This window comes from Elephantulus edwardii, unplaced genomic scaffold (assembly GCF_000299155.1).
Source record: "Elephantulus edwardii isolate Elephantulus edwardi_28Jun2011 unplaced genomic scaffold, EleEdw1.0 scaffold00022, whole genome shotgun sequence".
Classification (NCBI taxonomy): domain Eukaryota; kingdom Metazoa; phylum Chordata; class Mammalia; order Macroscelidea; family Macroscelididae; genus Elephantulus; species Elephantulus edwardii.
Window position 1 is genome coordinate 7917602 of NW_006399772.1, and position 14195 is coordinate 7931796.

The 14195-nt window shown below is 35.4% G+C and overlaps 1 protein-coding gene across 1 annotated transcript in view; it reads left to right on the top strand.

Annotated features, from left to right (window-relative positions):
- The window catches only part of KMT2E (lysine (K)-specific methyltransferase 2E), an 84303-nt gene that overhangs the window by 52183 nt on the left and 17925 nt on the right, over nucleotides 1–14195 (top strand). Inside the window, exons 10-15 of the mRNA XM_006882615.1 lie at nucleotides 1936–2166; nucleotides 2289–2419; nucleotides 3821–3938; nucleotides 4832–4941; nucleotides 10121–10385; nucleotides 11104–11202. Of these exons, the coding sequence (XP_006882677.1) occupies nucleotides 1936–2166; nucleotides 2289–2419; nucleotides 3821–3938; nucleotides 4832–4941; nucleotides 10121–10385; nucleotides 11104–11202 (954 nt within the window). The remainder of the gene's footprint in view (nucleotides 1–1935; nucleotides 2167–2288; nucleotides 2420–3820; nucleotides 3939–4831; nucleotides 4942–10120; nucleotides 10386–11103; nucleotides 11203–14195) is intronic.

Sequence of the window (14195 nt, forward strand, 5' to 3'; positions counted from 1 at the left end):
GAACTGCTCACCTCTGGGATTGCAGTGCAACTTCTTGCCATTAGGAAGTCCAAGTTTTAATACATTTTAGAATGTTTAGTAATTATGCTTCTTAATAAACTGCTTTTTAATTAGACATGTATTCTCTTATTTTGTACCACATTAAGAAAAGATGTAGTAACCTTTAGATACCCACCTGGCATTCAGCATTCAAACCCTCCAAGTTTTAGAGTCACTTTAAGACAATGGACTTGGATTTTTTTTAATAGAGGAGGAGTAAGCACTTTTAAGTCAGACAGTTCATGTCCTCATAATAAGACTGTGAACTGTTTTAGTTAATTTCACATTCTGGGAATTATTTTTTACCTTACGTAAATTTTATCATGTATTATGGAGGAGAAATGTGGGCTCAAGATTGGTGGACGATTTATCAACAATCTGCATCATGTGGATGACAGAACCCTGCTTGCTGAAACTGAGGAGGACCTGAAGCGCCTGCTGCAGAGTGTCAAGGACTGCAGCCTCCAATATGGATTGAGGCTCAATGTCAAGAAGACAAAGATTCTCACCACTGGACCAATCGGCAGCATCAGGATGGATGGTGAAGAGATTGAGATTATACACAGCTTTAGTTTGCTTGGCTCCATAGTCAACAGTCTTGGCACCAGCAGCCAGGAAATTAAAAGGCTCATTGCCATGGGAAAGTCTGCTGTTAGGGACCTCTCCAAAGTACTGAAGAGCAATGGTGTCTCTCTGGAGACTAAGGTGCATCTGATACAGGCCATGGTCTTCGCAATCACTTGTTATGCATCAGAGAGTTGGACAATGACCAAGGAGGATAGAAGGAGAATTGATGCCTTTGAGCTGTGGTGCTGGAGAAGAGTATTGAGAATACCATGGACTGCTAGGAAAACAAACAGATTTGTCCTGGAAGGGGTTAAACCGGGTGGCTCCTTGGAGGCAAGGATTCTGAGGCTCTGTCTAACATACTTTGGACATGTTGTGAGGAGAGACCGGTCCTTAGAGAGGGACATCATGCTTGGGAGGGTGGAGGGCCAGCGCAGGAGAGGAAGGCCCTCTATGAGGTGGATTGATTCAGTGACTGGAATAATTGGGATGGGAGTATCAGAGACTGTGCGATTGGCACAGGACAGAGCGGAGTTTAGGGCTGTTGTACATAGGGTCGCTATAAGTCACAAGCGACTTGACGGCACATAACAACAACAAACAAAATTATGGATTATACACCTAATAAATTTGACATAAGGTAAAAATTGTCATGTGTATTATGGATTATGGTTGCCTAGTGGTAAGATACTGCACTACAATTCTAAGCGCACATGGTTCAAATCCACCAGCTTGCTCCATGGGAGAAAGAGGGGCACTCTCTTCACATGTGATTTACTGCCTCTGATAACTTGCTGGAGGGTGAGTTATGAGTTGGTTCCAAACAACATTATGGATTATAGATTATGTTAAAAGTAGTATATCAAAGTATATTTTTATTGTAAAAGGTGTTGGTATTCTAGTGTTAAGTCAGGAGTTATAGTCTTAATATGAAACCTGTAGATCACATAATTGCAGATTTGTGTTACCAGACTTATCTGTATATAGTAGTAGTTCTTGTTTTTTTGGCATGTTTTCTCTAAAATTAAAAATTCATAGATTTCCTTTTTTAATTATTAGCTGGAATTCATACCAGAGTTTTGAGAGTTTAATAGTGATGGTAAAGTTTATTTTCTGCTATTCTGTGTTTCTTTACATTTTCCAATCTGTATATATCTAGTATGCAGTAAGAAAATGTTGTAGACTGCTGATTTGTCTTTTTCTACTGGGATCAATTTAGGAAGCCAAATCTTATTTCTAATTTATATTATAATCTTTTATATAGCTTTTAATTTATGTTTTATGTATAAACAACTTTATATATTAATGATTTGCTTACTGTTATTTTAGGGTTCAGCACCAGAGATTGATCCTTCATCTGATGGTTCAAATTTTGGATGGGAGACAAAAATCAAAGCATGGATGGATCGCTATGAAGAGGCAAATAATAACCAGTATAGTGAGGGAGTTCAGAGGGAGGCACAACGAATAGCTATGAGATTAGGCAATGGAAATGACAAAAAAGAAATTAGTAAATCAGATTTGAATACTAATAATATACTCTTCAAACCTCCTGTAGAGGTAAATATAGTTTAAAAATTTTCTTTAAAAAACCCTCTTTTTTATACTTTTTTTGTATATCTTAAACAGCTATACTAAAAGCTATCAGGTTTAACTTACTTCATCATTTACTCTGATTTTAGAGCCATATACAAAAGAATAAGAAAATTCTCAAGTCTGCAAAAGATTTGCCTCCTGATGCACTTATCATTGAATACAGAGGGAAGTTTATGCTGAGGGAACAGTTTGAAGCAAATGGGTATTTCTTTAAGAGGTATATTTTCATTTTTTCTGTAGTGTTCTGTAGTTAAGTACTCATTTTTGGCTATTTTACTAAACTAATATTGCATTTATATGTATTTTCCTCCAAGTGATAATTTCTGTATTAAAAACTGTAGTTGAGCAATGATGATAACTTTTGAACTATAATAAAACATAAAAATCAGTAGGAAAAAAATCAGAAAGTAGCAGACATATTATCAATGTCTTGCCAAAAGATCATCAATATCATGTTTTACTAAAAATCTCAAATCTTCTAAATATTTCTAATAGAAACTAACAGCAATGTAAACAAATTTGAAAAACCCAAGCCCTTTGCTTCTTAAGTTGTTTGTAATTCATGGGATCTCATGTACTATGGAGTAGAATGCTCACTGAGAAGCTTGCCAGGGCTTTCTTTGGCTGTACCAACTGAGTAGGGTAGAACGAACTGCTAACTTTTAGATTAGTAGTGAGGTATAAACCATTTGTACCAGCTGGTGACCTGACACCAATAAAAACCAAACACACTGCTGTGAAGTCAGTTTTGATTTACAACAAGCCTACAGGGCAGTGAAGAACTGTCTTAGAGGGTGTCTGAGGCTAGAGATCTTTTTGGAAGGAGACTGCCTTATTTATCTCCCATGGAATGACTGGTGGGTTCAAACATGTGTGACCTTTTGCTTAGCAGCACAGTGTTTAGCCTACAGTGCTACCAGGGCTCCCATATAGGTAAATATGAACTATATTCTGATTATCTGAGATTATAAGGAACATTCAGGAACCTGTGAGAATTCCGTATCATTTTTAGAACCCCAAAAGGCAATATGGTGAGTGACTAAGGAAAAATTCCCATCTCTTTAGACAGTATTCAGTTTGATCCTACATTATTGCCAGTACTTCTAGCATCTTTCTTCTGGGCATTGTAATAGCATATAATGTATTATCTCTAGAAGTAACATTCCTTGTCTGTGGTCCAATTAGGAAAACTTTTTGTTTATAAATTTAAACATTTTTACTTACAATATTACACAACAAATCTGTTTTATATGCTATATTTGACCTGAAAGGGATACACATCAAAGACTTTAAAATACATTAGTTAATTAGAACCTTTAAAGGTTTCTGATTATGAATCATTGCATAAAGGGAGTAGTCACTTTGTTTATAAATTTGAATGCCCACCTTCAACTATCCTTGATTAAGGTAGGGTATAGAAACAGGCAACTATAAGCAATTATAATAATGGCTAAGAACAGTTTTAGAATCAGATTGCTTTTATCCAAATCTTGGCATCATTATTTATAGTGAGCCTTCTAGAAATGAAACTCTATGTTAAGTTTCCTTATCAGTTTACCTCTGTAGAATAACAAAAGATTGCTATTTTTAAAATGCAATGCGTTTTCTTTCTTTGTAGACCATACCCTTTTGTGTTATTCTATTCTAAGTTCCATGGACTAGAGATGTGTGTTGATGCAAGGACTTTTGGGAATGAGGCTCGGTTCATCAGGCGTTCTTGTACTCCCAATGCAGAGGTAAGTTTATAAAAATCCTTGTAGGGGTTTGGGTAGAGATCTGAATATTAAATGTAAAATCTGATAGCCTAAGACAGTTTTAACTAATACATTTTATGTCACCCAGAATGTTTTTGTTGTAAAACTTTGCGTGATATAAACTGAGGCCTTAAAAATTATTTTGCACATTGAAAAAATTGTGATTTTCTTTGTTAAGAAAAAAAATACTGGATTACTTCCTATTTATCCTAGAAGCTCTATAAATTACAAGAGGGCAAGTGCATGCTAATATTTGATCAAGTTAGAGAACAAAGCTGAACACGAAAGTAGATTCTATGTACTACTATAAATATTTTTTTAGCATAAAAAAGATTTTTTTTTCTGTATGCCAAAATAAGCAATCCTAATCATACAGCAGGGGGAGTTATGTTGGCTTTAGTGGTAAGGAATTGAGCTGCCAACCCAGAGGCATGCAGTTTGAATCCACCAGCTGCTCCACAGGAGAAAGGTGAGCAGTCTTCTCCCTAGTGATTTACTGCCTCTGCAAACCTACTGGAGGGTCAACTGAGAATTGGTTCTAACTTGACAATACATTAATTTTAAGATATGTAACTTTAAGATATATAATTCCAAAGATGTTAAATTTTAGAGAAAGGTGAATCTTTGAATGATGAGATATCATTTTTATTAATGCCATACGGTAGAGTTTGGTATTCAGCAGAGATATTCTGTTTCAAAACTGATTTATCTCCTTTCCAGTTGAAAACTGATTTGTTGTTACAAGTTTATAAGTAATGGCTTATTTTCCAAATTGTTATTTGTAAAATATTTTAATAGTTTAAAAATTCGAGGATGAGTGGCTTCTAAAGTAGGAAAAGGTTTAAGAATAATTTTCTATTTCTATGAATTAACAGGTGAGACATGAAATTGAAGATGGAACTATACATCTATACATTTATTCTACACAAAATATTCCAAAGGGAACTGAAATTACTATTGCTTTTGATTTTGATTATGGGAATTGGTAAGTTCATATCTATAAATATGCTATTTTTTGCTTTTCAAATCTATTTTGTGATAATTTAAACAATACTGTTACCTTTCTTTACCGTGAGAAAGTGAAAAGTACATGAAAATAAACAATTTTTTAATCATCTTGGCATTATGTCATTGTTTAGTTTTTTAACTCCCTCTAATTACTATTGGGGGAGATCTGGTGATATCACCCATAGAAATCTACATTGCTAGCCAAAAGGCCATATAGTTCAAATCCTTCTGTGCTCTCTTGGAGGAAGATGGGCAGTCTTCTCCCATTTGGTTTACAGCCTCTGAAAATTTGCTAGAGTGTTGTGACTCAGAAGCAGGAACTTTCCTGGATTGTTACTGTGATGTAAATGTTCATAGTAACTATAAAGCAGCCTTACTACATTGACTTAGTTTAGGTATGAATTTCAATTTTTCTTTTTATTCTATTTCAGGAGATATCATTTTAGTTATATAGGTAATTTGGCTTATCAGTATAAATTAGTAATATGTATTTTTGCCTGTCAAAAGCAAAAGAACTTGTACCAGATTTTCTTTGCAGCATAACTACAAAGGATTCGTTAGAGATCCTTCATTAAAATGCAGAACTATTTTCAGACTTTAGGAAAAAGAAAAATATCCTGACTCTAGAAATATCAATGTAATTGTATAAAAAGTTAATACCCTAAAGGTATAAATAGCAGTGCAAAAATGATGTATGTATGCCCCAAATCAAGGGGGGGGGGCAAAAAAAGACCCTTTCTGTTTAACATCCAGATTGCATCTTTTATCTTTCTTTTCTCCTTAACAGACATGGTTGTTGTTGTTAGGTGCTGTGAATTGAGTATGACTCATAGCGACCCTATGAACAAAAAAGATCTAAATCCTGTCCTGTCCTGAGCCATCCTCACACTTCCTGACACACAAGAGCCCATTGCAGCAGTCACCGTGTCAGTCCACTTAGTTGAGTCTTTCTCTTCTTCCCCGACCTTCCCAGCATCTTGTCCTTCTCCAAGGAATAGCCCTTCCTAGCATCATGCCCAAAGTATGTGAGGCAAAGCCTCATTGTTCTTGCCAGCTTTAATTTAGGGTGTTTTTTTGAGGTTTCAATAGAAAGTTATGCTACCAAGCCAAAGGTAGGTGATTTTAATCTGTGGCCCTCAGGCCTTGTTTTAATTGTTTTTGGTCAAACATTCTACTAAGTGGTGTAGCACTGGTCTTTCCATTTGCTGTACAGAGGTAACTCGTGGTTGCTATGATGTTAAACACTGTGACACTGATGTGTCAGATGTGATAATGGTTACCCATGGTGGACAGTGTTTGGAGGAGCTTCCCATTTAAAACAAGCTTGGAAGCAGGAATGGCATCCACTTCCAAAATAGCTTGCTTCTGGAAACTGTGAATGTTGAGAAATGATAAAAGTTATACAGGTGTTCAGGTCTTTCATTCATAGGATCACTGTGAGTTGTCTACTACTCGACAGCACTTAACAACAACTCTGCAAAAGATATTTATTTAAATTTAATATTGATTTGTCTACAAAATTTGTATACATTGTGTTCATTCATGTATGTGCGTTGTGTTTCATACATTCCTTCATTCACATTGTTTCATAATATCATAGACCTTGTTTTATAAAATTAATTATCATTGATCTATTACTACTACTACTCAATCTTTTCAGGTTCCCTGTGGATCTCTCCTAATTCTGTCACTCCTCCCCTCTACCACCAAACCATTATCTTAGTGACTTACCTTCCTTCCCCACACTCTGCTCTTTGGCCCCCAACTCCTTCCCCCTTTGAATTTTTATATACATCTTACTAGTTATCCTTCTATTTTTACATTGTCTTATGCAGTATTTGTCCTATGAGACTGACTTAGTTCACTCAGCATAATGCTCTCTAGACTCTTCCATGTTATAGTATTTTACAAAATTGTTGCTCCTTAGTGCTGCATAGTATTCCATTTCTTTAAAAAAAATCACAATCTAATATTTTATGATTTGAAACTTTATTATATAAATTCTTACATATTAATTTACTTTCAGCCTTTCTCCATTAATTTTGTTATATTGAACCATATTATAAGTAACTTTGTATGGTTCATCCCTGGCATAGTATGTTATGTGTTGAACTGCTAACCAAAATGTTGGTGGTTTGAATTTCCTTACTCGGGGGAGAAAGATGAAGAAGTTTCATCTTACAAAGATTTACAGCCTTGGAAACCTGACAAAAAACATGGCAATTCAAAATAGATTCAAGAACACTGGTTTAGATTAACAAAAAATGCTCCTATGACTTTCTGAGCATACCTGCTGTTTACATGTTATTTCCATGTGAATTACCTATGAGTGGAATTGCTGGGCACAATCTCCTGTGCTATTTATAGCCTCTAAAAAGCCCCTGGAAGGTCATCTGACACATAACATTCTTTTTCCTACCCATTTCTCCCTTGCTGCTGTTGTATGCTGTTGAGTTAGAACTCATAGCTGACCTTCCAGCAGGTTTTCAGAGCCAGTAAATTGCACAGTAGGAAACTGCCCATCCTTCTCCTGCAGAGTAGCTGGTGGATTCAAACTGTATATGCTTTTGGTATTGCAGCGTAGCTTCTTACCACTAGGCCATCAGAGCTGCTCTGCAGGAGAAAGATGGTCGCTGCCAATAAGACTTATTGCCTCTGAAAACCCACTGGAGGGTCAGCTCCAACTCAGTGGCACACAACACAACTTACTGACTTTTCTCCCTTACTGTTTGCTGTTAAGTGCCGTCAAGTCATAGACGATTCATAGCAACCCTATGAACTGAAGACCTGAGCACTGTTCTCCCTTGGAAAATACATTAATTGAAGAGACTGTGTAGTGGTTAAGAATAAACTCTTACTGTCTAGTTTCAAGTCCTAGCCCGATCACTTACTAGCTGTGTAAGTTTGGACCAATTTCTTCATTTTTTTGTGTGTGTCATTACTTCATCTGTAATATAAGGAGAGTATATCTAACAAGAATGTTTTGAAGAATCAGAAGTTAACCCATTCAAGACCAAATTATTTTCTGCTTTGAATTTTTTTGTTGAAAAATCTGTTTTCAGTGTCATGGAGTCAGCTCTTACTCGCAGTGCTTTCAGCAGAGGGAATTCTGAATAAAATGGGAATAAAAGATCTGAGTTTTTTGTTTGTTATTGTCATGTATCCAGTAGGAACTAAATCATAGCTCACCCTCCAGCTAGTTTTCAGAGGCTGTAAATTGCATGGGAGGAGATTGCTAATCTTTATTCTGCTGAGCAGTTGGTGAACTTGAACCACATGCTTTGGGTTGACAGTGCAATTCCTTACCACTGAGACATGTTGTAAGAGGTTTCTGGTGCTGGAATTAGCAGTACGAGATGTATTTCTTTAGATTCATGCAGTTAAGTTGGCCCCAGCAGAAGGTAACATGCTAAAAGTAGGATAAGTATTTCCCATTAAACCCCTATAGGGAGAACATATGGGTCTCATGTTACAAAAGGGTTAATACAAAATAAAGTGTTGGAAATAAACAGGGGCACAGGCTCATTGGTGTCAAGTTGGGTTCAGTTCAAAGCTAACCTTCCAGTAGGTTTTCAGAGGCTGTAAATTGCTCAGGAGGATATGGCTCATCTTTCTGCCTGAAACAATCTGTAGGATTCGAGCCACCTGCCTTTGGGTTGGCAGTGTAACTCCTCAGCCACAAGGCCATCAGAGCTGCATTGTGGCAGAAAGTCAGTGCTTACTAAAAATTAGCTGTTACCATTTTTATTGTATTTATTATCCTAAAATGAAGGTACATACCTAATAGAGTTTCTCTCAAGACCTGATTTTGAGGGAAGGACAATAAATATTTTAATTCTAGCCAGTACACAGAATTAAACAATCTGATGTATACCTTCCTATCAGCATTGAAAGTAAATAAGTAGGAATATTAGAAAACTGGAAAATTAAATTACTTTTATCATAACAAAATTGGAGACTTCTGTTAATGCAAAGAATCCTGACAATGTTAGACTGCTTGATGTATTAGACTGGTAACAGAAAAGTCCATTGGATCCATTGGCTTGGATCTATCAGCTGCTTGATTATAGGAGGAACGACAGGCATTCTCTTCCAGTTATGATTTACAGCCTCAGAAACCTGATGGAGGGTCACTAAGTTGGAATTAATTCAATTCAAATTCAGTTTTTATGAACTCAGATTTAGGCATTTAGCATGCATCCTAAATAAAGATAAGCTAAATCTTGACAGTACCATAAAGAGGGCAGTGTGGAGAACTATTGAAGAGATGAAGAATGTGGGGATTTTGGCATTAAATATACTTGTATCTGAATTTCATCTCTGCTGCTTATTACCTATGACTGTGGACAAGATACTGACCCTCTCTAACCTTTTAGCTCATCTGTAAATATAAATAATTATCATTACTTTGCAAGTCATCATGCAATTTTTTTTCAATCTTTCATTGAAAAGGACTTAAATGAAACATTTAATAAGGGGAAAATGAATAACTTTAAAATTATAAGAAGTCTTTCCAAAGAAATCTAACAATTCAAAGAATTCCTTACAAGACAAAACTAATTAAAGTTTATATTTATCCTACCTAACAGGGTTGCTGTGAATAAAATCACTTCAATAGCAGTGGTTTTATTATTTTTTATTTAAGTCCAATTTCAAACCACTGAAATAATTATGCTTTTTGCTTTAGTGTTCTTTTGTGTCAGGTACAATATCATATTACCTTAAAATAAAAGCAAAAAATAAAAAGCAAACCTTTTACTGTTTTTTATTCTGTGGCCCAAGACTCCACCTCTGATCAGAAACTTCCATTACGACTCATAGCGACCCTGTGAACAACAGATTTGAACTCTGTCCTATCCCGTGTCTTCTTCACACTTCCTAACACACTAGAGCCCATTGCGGCAGCCCCTATGTCAGTCCACCTGGTCGAGGGTCTTCCTCTCCTTCGGCAACCTTGCCACCCTTCCAAGCATCATATCTCTAGCCCCTTGTTTTATGAGAAAATAAAATTTCATTTGTGATAATAACTAGAAATGTAAACTAGTAAAAAGTAAGAATTTCTAAAAATACAATTTTATGGAATTAGAGCTTAAATGTGTTAGAAAATTGTGTAGGTTTGTTTTATATCTTGGGTAAATAATTTATTGTCTTTCTAGTAAGTACAAAGTGGATTGCGCATGCCTCAAAGAAAATCCAGAGTGCCCTGTTCTAAAACGTAGTTCTGAATCCACGGAGAACATCAATAGTGGTTATGAGACCAGAAGGAAAAAAGGAAAAAAAGACAAGGATATTTCAAAAGAAAAAGATACACAAAATCAGAATATTACTTTGGATTGTGAAGGAACAGCTAACAAAATGAGGAGTCCGGAAACTAAACAGAGAAAGCTCTCTCCACTGAGACTTTCAGTGTCAAACAATCAGGTACTGAGCCATGCTCTAGGAATTTTAGATGACAGAAAACTAATTGAATAGGGGAAAGCAATTTATTATTTTTTTAACCTTTTTTATTCTATATAAAATTGCTTATTAAGAATATTTTTCAGTCAATTATATTTTATGGTGGACGGAAGTGATTATGTGATTATAAGACTTTTTTAAAAGCTTGGGTGCTTTTTAAAAAACTTCCAAATGGCCATTCATTTATGCTTACAATAAATGTTCTTAATAAAATCGTAAATCATAAAATTGTCTTCCACTTATCAGTTTTATAAAGATACTACAGAACAGTAAGATTTTTGAGGGAAATGTCAGCAAGAACATGCAATTTTTGGTATATGACCCTAAGGAGAAATTAGAAAGGGTCATTGCAATGTAAAAATATAAAGCAGGGTCTTAGTAATTTCCTTTATACTATCTTTGCTAAGAATGTAAGCTTTTTATTGAACAAATATTTAATGAGGACTGGCTACTTGTAGGCACTGATAAGCTCTTTACTGATAGGAACTCTTTTTTATTAGAAAATATATTTTTAAAAAATATTTGATTTTGAAATGCTTTTGGGCTAGGAGACCAGTTCTAAACATCTTAAAAATACAAGGTAGAGCTTGTAATTTTAAATTGTTCAATTAGTTGTGGTTGAAAGACATTTTATTTATTGATGAAATATCATTTCTATAAATCAGTTATTTCTGTCCTTCAGGAACCTGATTTTATTGATGATATAGAAGAAAAGACTCCTATTAGCAATGAAGTAGAAATGGAGTCAGAGGAACAAATTGCAGAAAGGAAAAGGAAGATGGTAAGTAGGGAAGTCAGTAGATGCTTAATGCACTACAGCTGCTTTTCCCACAGTAACTGTTAAAATCATTGCATGGACTTTTTATTGCTCCTTATTTGAATGTAGAAAATCTGAATCTTTGGTATACCGTTGAGCATTCAAATTTGCTTTATCATTAACACTCATCTTTTATATTTTTCTGTGTTAGACATTTAGAATATATGACATACAACTAATAATCTTTTAAACATTTTTAAGCTTAAGACTATTAATAAACATTAATACCACATTACTGTTTAAAATGTCTTTCATTAGCAATATGGTCTCTCTCTGATTTAAGAAATAAAGAATTGAACTTTAGAGTTCATATAGTAGCACCAAATAAATGGCATATGCAAAAAACCCAAACAGAACCTCTACTGTTTGATAGCTACATATTTCTGTGTTCTCATACTATCCTAAAATAGTTCTGTGACTATCCTAAAATAAGGCTTTTATTCAAATAAAAGTTCGGGACCTATCTTTCTTGTGCTATTTATTGACAATGTCTACATAAAGTTTTTTCACAAACCAGTTGTAATACAATGTTAAGAAAATATTATAGCTAACAAATTACTGTATTATTGTTGTTTGTGTACCGTTCAGTCAGAACCAATCCATAGCTGACCCTCCCACGGGTTTTCAGAGGCAGTAGATCGCAGAGGAGGACAATGCCTGTCTTTCTGCCCCCGGAGCAGCTGCTGATTCAAAACGTGTGCCTTCAGGAAAGCAGCACAGCTGCTCACTACTAGGCCACCAGAACTTCCCTATTACCATACTGAGTGCCCGAAAATTTGGAAATGAATCCGCATAAGCAAACTAATAATCTTACATTTTTTTGGTCCATGTTTTAGTGGTTTTCTTATTAAGAGTATTTTTGGTCCATGTTTTAGTGGTTTTCTTATTAAGAGTATGGAATTCCCAACTCACATATTTAAGGATTTTGGAAACGGTCATTTTAGGCCTATATGTATTATCTTATTACCTTCATAGGCACCCTTTCAAATACTGATTCATTACTGCTGTTCACAATTGTGAAAGCAATGCAGAACTGTTTCACAGGCTCACAATTTCAGAAACCATGTTCTTTTAGGACAGGGTTGGGTTAAGAGACAGGTGATAACTCGCAAATTAAGGAGAAAATACTGGAGGAGGAAGTTGGTTATTAAGGAGAAAGGAGCACTTGTACCTAAAGCAAATATGTGAATCTTTTACAAGTCATTTAATTACCTGTAACTATCTAAACTGTAGGAGCTCTTCAATGAGGATAGTTTCAGTAGTATTGGTCTGCTCTTTGCATAGCTGCAGTCTTGAATTCATATTAATCCTGTAGAAACTTGGGAAACAAGCACATCATTGGCAACTCTGAGGTATGTGTCTGGTAGGAGGAACTTTTACAGCTGGTTTGTAAGAGCCATTTGAAGAAAGGCATGAAATGAAGACCCACAAAATATTTCATACAGATTGATTTTTTTGAAAGTTGATAAGCATATGGAGTTACTTCAACAACACACCCCTCATCAGTGCTTAACTTCTTAATGGAACTTAGGACTTTTTCCATTCCCAGTTCTCAGAAGAAAATGGGTGCCTCTTCTAAGTTGATGATAAACTTGGTGGCACTTAAAAAAAACAGGTGTGGCTTACTTGGTGGCTTTTTGGGCCTTGTTAATTTTATCTATACATTTGCAATGTTAATATTCTTAAGAATATTTCAAGGTTTTTCTATCCCTCTTTGCGAGTATCAACTGCCGCTAATGTGGCTTTAATAGTCCATGTTTTTAATGGAACTAAAATATGGAAAACTTGAAGAGTGTGTTTATAACTTGTCTGGTATTGTCAATAGATGTGAAATAAAAATGTTTCAAATCTTTCTTTGGTTCCCTGAACAATTAGTAATTTTCCCCCCTTCCTAAAGTTAGTAGTTGAGAGCCCAAATACTTCATTTTGAAAACTTTAAATATGAATCACTGTCCAGTTGGTTTTTGTTGTTAGCAGAATAGTCCTTGGAAAGATGATATCAAATCCCAAACAAAACTGGACAAAGTAAAAAATAGTAGAATATTATGCCAAAGAAGATTTTGTTAAGCTGATTTAAATTTATCCTGTGGTAGAACAGACTTTTAAACATTTTTTGGCGTAATAGAAGCTACTAGCCATAATGTGTATTGGCCAGACTATCATAGGACTCAGGCATACCTTCTTGCCAGATAAATTCCCATTAACTCCACTGAAAAATACAACACAGAACCTAATTTTAAATATATATTTAATCCATTTTTTGTTAGAGAGCATGGAACTACAGGAAATTGCTGGTATTCTGAGTATTTTTACCTACAAAAATGCCAATTTAATGCACAGTATGTCTCTGAAAACTGCATCAGTGGATAGGTGTATTTTGGTTGCTGGCTTTGCGTCATTTAGTGGGAATGGAAGAAAGATGTCTCTACCTATAAGGGCACTGGAGAAAAATTACATTGTAGCAAGAAGTTATTAGGTGCAGTCAAGTGGCCTATGACTTAAAAGTGACCCTATGAAGACTATCTGAACCTTGCCCTATCCTGCACCATCCTCTTCATTTCTAATATGCTAAGTCCCTGTGTCAGTCCATCTTGTTGGGAGTAATCTTCTTTCTCTGACTCTTAAAATTTCCTAAGATTTGGCGCCCCTGACAAACCTGTCTATGTATAATTGTTTCACCATCTTTGAATCTTAAGTAGCAAGAAATGGTAACCAAAAGAGTAGATTTCCTAGTCTGACAGAGACTGGCAGAACTCTAGTACAGCCATTACATCCCCTGAAGCCTGGAACTGAAACAAGTGTTGGAGATCACCTTTCAGCCAATCAATAGACGTATAAATTGAGCAGTGTACACCCATCAGGAATGTGCTCTTCAGAACTTGGAGCATTATTTTCCTAAAAACAAAGTTCAGAAAGCGGGTGGGGGAGGGATGTGGGGGGGGGGAGAAGATGGCCAA